The 13,707-nt window shown below is 37.8% G+C and overlaps 1 protein-coding gene across 1 annotated transcript in view; it reads right to left on the bottom strand.

The window, feature by feature from the left end:
- Window positions 1–7,604: 7,604 nt before the first annotated feature.
- The window catches only part of LRRC7 (leucine rich repeat containing 7), a gene marked incomplete at its 5' end in the record, with an annotated part of 77,663 nt that continues 71,560 nt past the window's right edge, over window positions 7,605–13,707 (bottom strand). Inside the window, one exon of the mRNA XM_006038862.3 lies at window positions 7,605–7,814. Coding sequence (XP_006038924.3) covers window positions 7,707–7,814 — 108 coding nt within the window. The remainder of the gene's footprint in view (window positions 7,815–13,707) is intronic.

Below are 13,707 nucleotides of genomic sequence, written 5' to 3'. Positions count from 1 at the left end.
ACTCTTTCCTTCTACTCATATACTTAATAAATAAATGTTTACTCTAACTCTTAATTTAATGAAAAAAGCAGTGATACAGATGCAGCTATCAAACTTATTAACAAATATTTTGAGCAACTTTGAAGGAACTGGCTCAACAACTCATTTTCTGTAAGTTGTGGAATACCAGCATTATTGTGATTGCTTTTGGATAAGTAATAATCTTATTACATTAAAAGATGACAAAAGTTAATTACAATAAGGTGACATTTTATTATTTATACAATAAAGAGACTCTTTTATGTTATTCAAAACACTTTTTAAATACTGAAAAAGTTGGGTACACCAAAGCCGAAAAATGGCTCTGTTATACACTGCACAGCATTGTTTTAGTCCCTGTATTTTTTATGTACAGAAAGCATCTGCAAAATGCATTCTAAACACAATATGCACCTTACCCATTAGTGTCATACATAAAAGAAAACTGGAAGGATACAACTTGCATGTGCAAATTAACTAACAAGATAATTGATTTCACTGAATCAATAGATTTAAAATATAGTTTTAAAGTACCTTTTTGCACATAAACTGAAGCAGCTTTTCAAGTTCATTAAGTCCTTATACTGCAAAAACATTAAATACATTCACAATCTATGTTAATAAAGTAGTAAATATTTCTTCATTCAGCTTTATTTACATCAATACTGTAATTAAACTGAAAAGTACAGTTAATTTGTAATATAGCAATCTTTTAACACATACAAAAATGACAATTTTTTGTATATAATTTAAGCTCAAAATCACAATTATCTCAAAATATTAATTACAATACAGCCATCTCCATCATAATTAGACATGTCTTTTATAAAATGGTAAAATTTTTAATAAAGTAAGCTGTTGGTTTTGAACTCAATACAGTACTCACAAGTAGAAAACTGAGCCGATAATTGTTTTGACCAAGATTTCAGAGTAAAGCCACCTCAGCTAGCAAAGAGACATAAAAGGCCCCAATTTAGAAAGATCAAGCCTCTTGTGCTGCACTGTTGTGGCTTGGTGGCAATGCTTCAGCAAAAGCCTTTCACGGGGCATGTAAATTCTATATGCAATGAAATGGTGCGTATTAATATATAAGTTGTCTGAAGCCATTTGATGTACATTAAATGTTCACAATGATTGACAACATTTTTTAAAGACAAAAGAAACTTTAAAATGCTACTAGGATTAAATAATAACATTTGAAAACTTACTTTTGCAAAGATGGAATTTCATTGAAATCTGATCCAAAATTCAAACAGCCACTCAGAAAATAAAAGCTCTGGTTCCCTTGCCTGGCCTCTGGGTGTCACTGTTGTGCTGCACACATGTAGCTGTAACACCATTTATTAAAGATAGCAAAACTGGAGTCATAAAAAAGAGCAATTAATTTATATCCTATCCAAACTACTGTCCTGAAAGTTGTATTGTTACTCTTATGGTCAGCTTATACTAGCAGTACAATTAAATAATAATTTTTGCTGACTGAAAAACAAAATGTATGGTTTCATTCCACTTGTTTGAAATAAAAATTTGGAAGTTAAAAGGTGATTGGAAAGTGATTGCTGTACTAGGGGACTGAGTGCACTGAGACAGATTTCATGGATGACATGGACTAATTTTAACTACTGCCTCTGGCTCTTTTAAACATAAAAAGCCAGATGTAGATGTGCTTATAAGAACTACCTGTATTGAACAACTGATGGTTAAGCTAATTCATACTTTTGTTCTTCTATGGCTTGCCTGGGTATTTCCAAGAGAGGCACGTACTGAGGTCAAATATAGATCCCAGTACACTTACAGGTGTAAGCTTGAAAATACCATCTGAGTGGTAGGGTGGCCTGGTTTACAAAATCTCAGGACTGCTTGTATTATTGGTGACGTACTCCTAGTTCTCTATTTTCTCTGGTTGGGGACATGCACATACTCTGTAGCAAAAGTGGGCCCTATGTTTGTTTTGAACATTCACATGCGCAGGGTAGGAAGGGAAATTATGACTTGTAAAGCGGCTTGTTTGCTTTTAGTGAGTAAAATACACATCTTATGTCAAAAGGGAACAGTTAGATTTAGAAGCAGAAGGGATGTTTAATATAAGGGGGGAAGAGTTATTCAAAACAGAAATAGGGTACTCAGTGCACTCCACATATGGACATAGTAACTTTTATGGCAAGCAGATTTCCTAATCATTACATTAAGATGGGGCAGGGGAATTACTGGTGCCCTGGAAGAAGCTACATAGTTGTAAAAGTAATTAACCCTTGTGAATTCTTTTCTTCTAAGAAGAACCTGCTACTGTCTAGAAATGACTTTTCAGCATGGGAGATTCAACAAGCAGCTGACAGCTACCAGTTTTACCAGCTACATCATGGATGTACAGCACTAACCAGCCTGAAAATATTAACTGTACAAGCCTGTAAGCAGAACTGAGACACTGTCTCAAGCTTCTTTAGTGGGATTTCATATATTCACCCACTACTTAATGATATAATGTAATTGTACGTATATAATGTAATTGTACAAGAGGGATGGACAGCCATGAATAAAAAGGAGATGGATATATGTTTTATAAATCTGGAGTAACAGAAAATCCATTTCAGTGTGATATGAAAGTTTGGCTGGGAAGGTTTAACTTTTCCATTAAAAGTGACTTTTAACCTTGATCAAAGCAACAATAAATAATGACAAAATGGGGGGGCGGGGAATTAAGGTATTGCGTTAGAAGCCGTAAAACGTCCTTGTGACCTGTTTTGCTATGTTTTTTCTCATTCTGAGAAAGATTTATGGATACAGAGGCATTTTGCTGGAGTATACAGTTCCTACCAACAGAGGAGAAAGGTGTTTTAGGCTCAGAAGAAGCCTAGAGTAATTAGAACATATTCCTAAAAAAATCTGGGAACTGGATTCTATATAAAGCTGGCAACACAGCAGACCGTGCAGTCTCCTCAGCCTATTATTATTATTTTTTAACCTGGTGAATATGGTGGTTGCATTAGCTAATATTACTATTGCATTAGCAAATACTGATTTGATTGTTACTTTTTGTTAAAAATTTGCAGTTTTTGGTTATAAATGTTCACACCAGTTATGCAAGCTGTATCAATTTGATGTAGTTAAAGTAAAGCAACAATTTGGCTTTTTAACCTGTCACTTAGTTACTCTTATTGCGCTTCTAATGGCATCATTTTAATGTAAGTTTTAATACTAACCATTCTGTGTTCCTTAAAAACTTCTGTAAAATCAGAGGAAGGGAATTACAGCATGGTCCTCCACTTTCATCCAGGCCTTATTTGGTGATCACTAGACAAGCATTTGTTGTGCAAAAAGCTAAAAAGCAGCCACAGTTTCACTGCTATCAGAAGCGTTACCATGGGAACAAACAGCACAGCTAAAACCTGAAAGGAAGCTTGGAAATAGAAAGGGTAAATGACTGGATGGAAATTTGGACTTTCCGGTTTTTATTTCTTAAACACCACGTTTCAGTCATTGTCACAAATTCTCATTAGTGGTTATAAACCCTGAGCTAGTACACAATATGAGACAGCATATGAGGTTCAAATAGCCTGGGCCAAAGAAACAATCTGTAGTGTTGAGGCCAGGGTTGCCTGCAGCAGAACGCTCTGATTAAACATGAAAATACCCACACATGAAATGCCCTCCAGGGAGCAGTCATAGATACACTACTCATCTGCAGCTGGCACTTGCTTGATAATCAAGTTTAATAAGCTTGCAGAGCCAAGGCACTCACATAATATGTGACATCCTAACCACACACCTTCCTGTAATGTTATTGCTTATATACAACTATTGAAAACCTTCCATAAAACACAAAAAGCGTAAGTTCTGTCAAAGAAAGAATGTAAAAGCCACATTACTCTATGAGCACTCTCAGAGCATTGCTTCTGCCAAATTGCATATAAGGCAACCCCCCACCCCAAAAAAAACAAAACCCAGGAAGGGTTTGGCTGTGTCATCTTGAAACTCAGCATCTGTGTGTCCAACATACAAGCTGCAGCTCGGTCTCACTTAGCAGATAAAACTCTCTTGGAGTCAATGGGAATCGTGCTCAAGAAAGGCCCGCAGAATTAGGAATTAAGTGATTCCATGGGAATATCAGGTTTCATTCCTAACTGTAGCTCCCCTGCAATTATGATCTATTGAAGAAGTTTGCAACAGTCTTGAAATTCAGAGTTGCATGCAGCCCACTCTATGCTGGCCAAGAAGCAGCTGTGATACAGCAGGGAAGAGTTAAATATTAGGTATGACAAGGCTCTATTGCAAATTACTTTTTATCTTGTAACTAGCAGACCTACACTGATTATATCAGTGCATTTTGTGCAATAAAAACACCCTAAAAATAATCAACAAAATGTGTTTCACAAGCAAGACATCTGTAGATTGCTTGCCTTTTATCCACATTTTGTCTAGTTTGTAGGCTGTCTTGGACAGAACACTTTTCATCCCATTTGTCTCTGTAAAACCTGAGAACACTTTTGATGCCAGATACATATTTTATCCTGTAACATGCCTCAGGAGATTGTCTTCTAGTTTATCTTGGAGGTGGGATGGTTGGCTGATCATGTTTTGTAGTATCATATTAGGCTATAACATAGCTCAAAACTAACTTACTAATTTACTCAATTGTCTTAGCAAAAGTCACTGAAAATACATCTCTCTCAAGATAAACTACAGTGAAACTCCTAGGGAATGACAAATACATTACTTTTAGTATGGTTATATTCCTTAAGAGTAACTTTCTGCTGGTTAGAAATGAAGACCCTATTTTATTAGGAAGAACATCTCAGTTTGAATACTGGCCTGTAAAATTCAAGGCCAATATGTTGCTCTGTTACAGAGGCACATGACGTCAGGACTTTTACTCAGAAGTAGAGCTCTATCTCTGCACATTAAATGATACACAAAACTAAGTAAATCATTTGCTATAAATAGCATTGCTGAAATTAGCCATTCTTCTAGCTCAGACTTGTGATTTTAATTTATTCAAATTCATTCAAATTTATTTGCCTTAGTTATCATATGGTTTATTCTATGTAATTACATGTGTTTGGAACAAGAGTTGTAGAGATTAGCTATGGTCAGATAGGTCACATGATCTCGTTTTGTTCCCTGATAGGTGAATGAAAAGCACTTCTGCTGTGAAGACTTATCTGTACAAAGTGAAAACTTATACCTGCATCTTTGGTATTAATTTTCTATCAGTGTTTGTACTAATAGGATTAATTATTTATTTTAAGTGGGAAAAAGAGGGGAAAAAGCACACAACATTTTAAATGATAAGAAAACTGATGTGAAAATATGAAAGTCCAGCTCTTTAAATGTATTGATTGCTTAGGTACCTAGCTCCCATTAATAAATCTATCTTACCTAATACCTACTGCTTATACTTTAAATACTTCTGAAGATCTGGGCTACAGCCTAATTCTGCGTACCTACAAACTTGAACAACTGCACATACATATAACTGCACATTTTCACTGGCTTCACAACCCAGTTTGTCACTCGGATGAAGACACTTGATTATATTGTGTCACACTGCAACATCTGCCAAATGGTTGAAAATAAATGAAATCCAAACAAAACAAAAGACCTTCGGGAAAGATGCTGGTTGGTCACCATGTCTGGTTTAGAGACTTGAGGCCAGATGCCTAAAATTTACCGTTATGAATTTCTATTAATACACAGGTCCATTCATACATCATGAACCTTTCAGAGGCTCAGAATTACCAGGTCACAGAAGAAGGGAGAATATGATTTGAAGGATCTGAGCAGCTCTAAGGTCTAGTACACACTTCCATAATCTAGACAGTGTTAGGTAGGAAGGGGGCTGAAATAAGTTATGGAGTCTCCCCAGGATTTTGGGGATCCTTGTAGCATAACCATGCTACAGCTCTGTGAGCAATACATCCTTCCTGTTCTCAGCTCTGTCCTCTGTGTGCAGCCTGAAGTTTGTCTCCTGCAGTTCTTGTATGGGGGGGCGAAGTGGGGGGCAGACTTCTTTCTGCTGCTACAATCCTTGTACTTGCCATAAAACGACTGGTGCAAAGTGCAGTCTCTTACCAAACTCTTCACTGTAATTATTCCTGATTTACTCCTGCTTGAAAGGAAATTCAGGCCCAGAGAGTAGACAGGGTTTTACATACAGTGATATTATATTATTAAAGTCATGTTAGTTTCATTCAAATTATAATGAAATGAATCAACGTGTGTCAGATGGGAGGAGACAGAAAAGATTATATTTTTGATAAAGTTCTGTAAGCAATAAAGAAAAATGTTCAATAGCAGCCTTTAAAGTCTGACATAGCCACAACTGCTGTAAAATTTGTGGACTTTTTAAAATGTTCCATTAAAAAACTATTAAAAAATAGTTCAGACCACTTTACTTCCTATCTTCCAAAAGTCTCGAAACGGATGCTCGTTCTCGCTCCTATTAGAGTTCATGACCATTTTGCCATTGACTTCAATGGAAACAAGATTCAAACTTACCCATAGCAAAGAAACTGATTTTCCACACTGTCAGTCACAGAAACGATAGACTTGGATTCTTAGACTAGCACCAGTTTAGCAGTGTTGTTCAGCATCTGTTCTTCTCTACTTGGAACTGTATTGAGGTTTATCTGATAGTATGTAGGTAGCATATCTCCAGGAAAAAAAAACACATTTTAAATGCTCTCTGTGGGGTGTAATCCTGCCACCCTTGCTAAAAATTATTGTACTTTAAGTGCCCCATTGATTTTAATGGGATTGCTATTCTTACTCAAATTAAATAATAGGAGTAAGACCATCACAGAACTCTTACAACAGTGGCCCAGAACAAAGATCTTATATATAAGGGTGCAAGAAATGGGATAACATCTTAAATAAATAGGCCATAATTTTAAATAATTAAATTCACAAAAATAAAGCATAAGGTTTCCTGTCACCCATTACTTACTGCTTATATTTGAGATCCATCACTATCTAAAATTATGTTTCCATTTATTCAGCTTATACATCAGCCAAAAGAAAGTTAGTTAATTTTTGTTGTCTAGGCTATTTATCTTTAGGTCCCAGAGATGAAAGTATAGTCTATGGAATATTTCACCCCATATTGTTACAGTATAGCTAATTAGTATGGAGCCAGCTCTAAACACTGTATATATACAGTTATTTCCATAAGGCATAGTATATATTTGCACTGAAAATAAATCAACATACTAAATTTAATTTTAATATATACTTTCTTAGAGGTGTCTATGAAAATATTTTTCTCTATACTTGTTTGTTGTGAATCATGATAGAAATATCTTATGGGAATTACAACTCAATATATTTTCCTTTATAAAGGCATATACAACTTTGAGGCAGTGTTTTTGATGGACAGCAGAAATTCATAGAGAGCTTGTGTGTGCTTCTGTGTTCTGAAATTGTATGAAATCCACTTTGAGAAGTAATTTGATTAAAAAAACCTGCACCAATGCACAGCCAGAGGCTGACAATTAAAACTGATACGTAATCACATGACCAACATATTTATAGTTAGCATTTTTCAAGATGATCAGTACTAACATATAATATTATACATTTGGCACTAATGTTTGCCATTGGTCCAGCAATTGGCAAAATTTGTTTCCTATGTATAAATTTCTGTTTGAACATTAGGTCTGGCTAGACATATGTTTACTATTTATAAAAAATATTTAGACAGTAAGCTCACGTTGAATAACTAGGTCTACTGTATTCTGGAAACTCTTCAGTAGTAATACTGCTTTCTCGTGTTCCATATGTACAAAACTGTGTCCATTCGCCTGTAAGACACAAACAAAAACAGGAAAATCAAATGAAATTCTGTTTAGAATTTTTCCTTCTTTTTTGAGATGCTTGAAATTGAAGTTAAGGATCACAGTGCTTCAATAATTACTAATAGTGCTGGAAGACTTGTGTTTACCTTGATTGGTAGAATATGCAATTCTGTATCTTACAAAGAGCAACAGTAAAACTCAAAGGAAATATGTTTAATGTACCAGTTTGTGTTTTATTTTTTAATAAGTGCCAGGCATGTGCTCACTCTTATCCATACTATATTACAGATGGCATTCACCAAGGCGTAGATCCTCAAGCGTGCTTAGGTGTCTAAAGAAGCAGATGATGTCTAACTGATGGCTTCAGGCACCTTCTGATAGCCTCAAAACTGCTAGTTAGCTGCTGGCTAATCCCCAGGTCAAGACAAAGCCTCAGAGGAGTGAATCAGGTTTCTCAAAATGTACTAGACGGATACTATCCCATCACTAGATTGATACCATCCCATTAAACTAGAAGGATACAATGTGACCAGGCCATGTTTGGGGTTGATATATCCACCTCTGGATAACTGGGTGCTTACAGGAGTCACCTGGAATTTGAGATACCAAGGTTGTAATCCCTACTCTTCTGATTTGGAGCAGGAACTTCAATGAGGTCTCCTATATTCTGAGCCAAATCACTGAGCTATTTGGTTGGTGTCTCTTCTTTGTTGCAGGTATTCCTCTTTGTATTAAATAATTTAAAACTTATTGGGCCAGAGACAATATGAAAGAAAGAGGGGCTGACTCAACAGCCCAGTAATTAGGATATACCATAAATGTGGGAGACTGAAGTTCAAATCCCTATGCCAATAATTATTATACAAATTAAAATATCATCCACAAGGGAGACCCACCACAGACTCTGCATAGCCTAGTGACTAGGGCTCCTCTGTGTTGTGTTGGAGGTTAAAGTCTTTGCACTGATTCAAGTAGTCAGGATTTGAACTAGGGTTGGGTATTGGACCAGTCAAATAAAGTTTGGTCAATTGGCCAGTCAAGTATTGCTCAAAAACTGTAAAAACTGCCAATAAGTCCAAATAAAAAAAGCATACATCTTCTATTAAGAAATGTATCAAAAACAAGAAAAAAAATCTCATTTCTGTCAAAACTATAAAAAATGTAGGGTTTTTTTGGTAAAATTGCTATAATCTTTGACCTGTCCAAAAATATGCAGTCAATTGACAATATTTGACCAGTCAGTTGATCAGCTTGCCAACCCTAATTTGAACCCATGAACTCCCACATATAGAGTATTCTAACCACTAGTCTGTTAGTTAGACCTACTGGCAGCACACCTACTGTTGGCTATGGTGTAGGGCTCTTTGCACATTGTTTCAATAGTAGGATGGTGTATGTGCTTGTATGCAAATGGCACTTAAGTGCCTAACTCCAGGAAAAGGTGCATAGCTCAGGATCCTGAGCACAAGGAGTCATCTCTCTCACTAGAATTCTCACATTTTCTTTGATTTTATTAATCACTTAACCATTCTTCTTTTCTCTGCATTTCACTTCCAGGTGCTTTGGCAGCCACTTTCTGAGCCAGTCTCAGAATCGTCCCCTTGGACTTCATGAGAAGAGGAGTGTGTGACTTGAGGCTGAACAGAACATTCTACTTGGAAGCAGAGTGCCTAGGAATCAGGCATGCTTATGCGGATCTAGCCCTGAATTTCCCCATAAGAATAAAGCCACATTCATTACTTGGCATGCAGAGCCTTGCTAACCACAAGCAGCAACACAAACATGAACAAAGGGAGTTGATGCATATAGTCCTTCCTTTTTTCACAATTACAATGCCCAGGACAATCTTGCTGCAAATTCTTAACACAACAGACTATTTGTTTTCCTCCTTTCAGGACACAATACTGACTTCCTGACATAATTTGTTTCCAGCGACTGTGTAAGCACGATGTACAATTCTATATATCATTTCATTAGTGCTAATTTTCAAGTATGTAGCAATTCCTGGCCATTGATCGCAGATGCAGTTATCAAGCTGGTTAGCATGGGGATCCATTTTTTATTGTTATCAGTTTATTGTTTTTCATTTTGTTGAGTATTTTGAAGTTTGAAACATGCCACTAATTCCAAATAAAGAAACTGTTGAATGTGAGAGGGGCTGCAAATGATGAAGCAGCTGTATACTGGTCCAGCTAAGAGAGGATCCCCATTGTCTTCAACAAGTGAAAGATCAGTCCCCTCTAAGGGGGGATTACATAGAAGAGTTAATTTTATTCTGTTCTTTGTAATGCATAAAGAATTCCTGATCTCAAAGCAGCAGTATTGCTGAAATGTCATGCATTAACATATACATCTACCATACAGATGCAAAAGATGCAAACTGCTATGGGTGAGGAAGCAAAGGAAACTGTCATAACAGTTACAGCTACTATAAAATATAGAAAAGGAAGTAACAGGCAGTGCCAGGATGGACAGAAAGGCAGTATGCAATAAGAAAGTACACCCCTTTTACTCATTTAAATATTGTTTTGCTTAATACAATAAAACCGAGTACAAACTTTCAGGGCAAAGACTGTTTTAAAGACTTTCAGCTAAAAGACATCAATTCTGTGTTAAAATCAGGAAGACCTGGCATTCAGGGCTCTGATGCCTGCTTGGTCCTGATATAATTTAGAGGGGATTTTAAGGGTAACCCCTTGTTACAGCAGTTTTACACAGTACCCATGCTCTTCTCCACTCACAAGCTGCCCTAAGCCAGGGTACTTTGGGTCAACACTAGCCACTAGAGAATCCTTTTTAACCATCATGTTTTTCCCAGGATGCCAGTCCATCAACTTTACGTTTCCAAAATAGCCTAAAGAATTCACAAGTGTAGAAAAAAATATTTTTAGTGAGCATTTAGATAAACAACAGGCAAGAATCTTCTATTTTTTTCAGCCAATGCACCATATCAATTTCTCTGATAAAAGATCACTGTACATATTTGCACACTGCATAGCCTTTTATTTATAATTCCTAGACCATATGTATATATTACAACTAAGACTGAGAGTATCAGTAAATACAGTTGAAAAGGGGGTATGTTATAATGACGTCTAAATCTCCAGGAAATAGTTAAGATTAAACTTAAATCCAAATATATAAAATTACAGCTATGTATAGTAAGGACACTCAAGCAACCCTGACTCCACCCTGCAGAAATCATACAATTAGGATTAATGCATTTTGGTGTTTGTTGTCCCAGACTAAATTAAATGGATGCTTTATGGCAAAATAGTTTTCCTTTTCTTCCCAGAAATCACCATAGGTGTTTAGTGAGAGGTCTCTGGCCCCATTTTGAAGGGATGGAAAAAAAGGGGTCTGGGCCTTTAAAACAACCAGCCCAGCCCAGGAGTCCTGCCCCTATTAAGTTATATAAGCACAGGGCCAAGAAGTACTAGGCAGAAGGGTCCTGGCAATGGAGCTTCTCTTGGCTAAAGCTGAGGCAATGTCAACCCTGGATGCAGTGAAAATGAGTAGGTCTTGGGAAGGGCGAGAGCTGGGGAAAGCCCAGCAGTAAGACTGAATGAGCCTGGAGGCAACCTGATAACAGGAGCCTGCATCAAGGACTATAGGGTGACTGGAAGGGGAGCAGGAAGGCTGCATTTAGGAAGCAGCAGGAGGGGACTCTGCCGGGTTTTGTAGCTAATTGGAGAAAGTAAACTGTATGGCTATTGCCCATATTTGGGGGCTGGTTTTCTCATGGTGGGGAGTGGGGAAAGTGAGGCTGTTGGATTACTTTGGAGTGAGTCATGTGGGGCAGTCCTGGCAAGTCAGCCTTTTGAATCATTTCAGGTGAGCTAGCCAGTTGAACTACTTTGCCATTTAGACCTTTCTGTGAGCATACCATTTAAACTATCAGAGGGTGGAGGATGCCCCACTGAGAAGGCAGATGCTAACCGAGGCCAAGGGCCCTGTGATGTAACAGAAAAGAGGCAGCCAGCATGATCGCAAATAAAACAGCAGCATTTTCTGACAAATGTTTGGTGTTCCTGTGTTTTTAGCCTCACCACGATGTTTTGCCTTAAAAGATATAAAAGCCCAAAGGGGGGGGGGGGGGGGGGGGGCCAACCCCCCAGCCTCCAGTGCCAGCTGAAGAAACCCCAGACCAAACTTCCTCTGTTACCTCCCCCGCCTTCCATTCTGAAGACAGAGCGGGGCTGGAAGGGGGAGGGATGGGGCTAGGGGACAGTAGCTGCAGACTTGCAGCCATTCCAAATTGCAGCTGAATCCCCCAACCCCCAGGATTCAACAGCAAATATCTGTTGAGTCCGGGAGGTCACTGTAACTTATAGCAGTTCCTGCAAAGCGCTGTGAGTTACAGTGGGGAGCTGCACTTCTGTCTGAGCCTTTTCAGTTTCCCATCATTTTCCTACCAAGCTAATAAAAAGTTAATGACAGCCTTTAAAAGGAGGATTTTTTTGAGGAGAACGGATGCTTACTCATGAGTCCTATCAAATAGCGTGCATGTTATTGCAAGGTTCTGACACACTTTACACAGGGCAGCTGAATTTTCTCCTTCATTACAAGCAAATCTCCCTTTTATTAACCCAGACACATTCTAAACATACTCTACAATAGACTACATTATGCAATATTGCTTCAGCTCAGAAGACCAGCTCAGAAAAGGGATCAGGAGGTAACTCCTTCAGGTGAACTCATTGCCATTTGCCATTTTTACCATTTTTAAGGAAAAAAAAAACCCTGTATCAATACTAACATATTGCTAGGCTTGCCACATATCCATTCCAAGTTTGGCGAACAGAATTTAAGGCAATCACTAGGTGATAAAATCTGAAAAAGGAAAGCATAGTGGCTGGGTTCTGGATACTTTGCCACTATATTGTTATTAATATAGTGTGTCTGGGGCTGGACAAATATTCAAGAATTCGCACCTCAAGGTTCTTGCAACTGAACTTGGACTCTGACAATACAGAACAATCAACCATACATAACAATCCAGATTGCTGGTAAGTGAATATTATGATTTATTGTAACTGATTTTTGGTCAGGTGATTTAGCAGTATTTAGTGTGGGGTGAAGCTACCTCAATCCAAACTTAATATCTATGGTGGAATTTTAGTGCACCTTGCTGTTTGTTACTATTTATAGCATATACCTAGATTAGGTATCTTTGTTAGTTCACAGAAGCTGGATTAGTTGCATTTTGCAGCACTCTCTCTCAAGGTGACTTCATACTATGGATCACACAACCGTCACCTGACCATCATGTGCTATCAGGCCTGGGCCAAGAAGATGCTCAGCAGTTGTAACTCTTGTGGATTTTGGATGGTATTTTTAAAGAAGCCTCAGAGACAGTGGTTCTCAACCTCATTAGACTCAACGCACCTGTTGGGAGAATGTCAGCTCTTAGCTTTCACTTGCTTTTTCACCTTGCTTTTTGAGTAAGGTAAAATTACAGAGCAATGCTTCTACTGCGAACCAGTTGGAAAAGTTTGAACACTATCCTATTCCTGGGTTTATCTTGTGAATCATGTTTGCACACCTAACACTGCTAAAACTGCATGGCACCTTAAAAACAATCTCAAGGGAGCTCAGGGTGCAATGGTATCCTTGTTGAGATTCACTGCTCTAGGGGCATCCAAATTTCTCAGAAATTAAATGAGAATTGGGTGCCTGAATCCCTTATGCTCCTTCAAGAACCCAGCCTAAATGGACATTGAATTAGCCCAGGAACAATGATGTTCAGCTTAACTCTTCTTTTCTTTCCCACCCAAATAAGCAGAGGAATGTGGGACATTGTTGTGAAGTGCAGTGTAGAATCATATCCTGAACCTCTTCTAGGGCTGGTAAAGTTTAAGCCTCATCCATCTACCTCCAGAAGCTACACTGGGCTGCT

Source organism: Alligator sinensis, unplaced genomic scaffold (assembly GCF_000455745.1).
Source record: "Alligator sinensis unplaced genomic scaffold, ASM45574v1 scaffold1823_1, whole genome shotgun sequence".
Classification (NCBI taxonomy): domain Eukaryota; kingdom Metazoa; phylum Chordata; order Crocodylia; family Alligatoridae; genus Alligator; species Alligator sinensis.
Note: the sequence above shows the minus strand (reverse complement) of the source record. Positions and strands in the feature narration are given on the sequence as shown.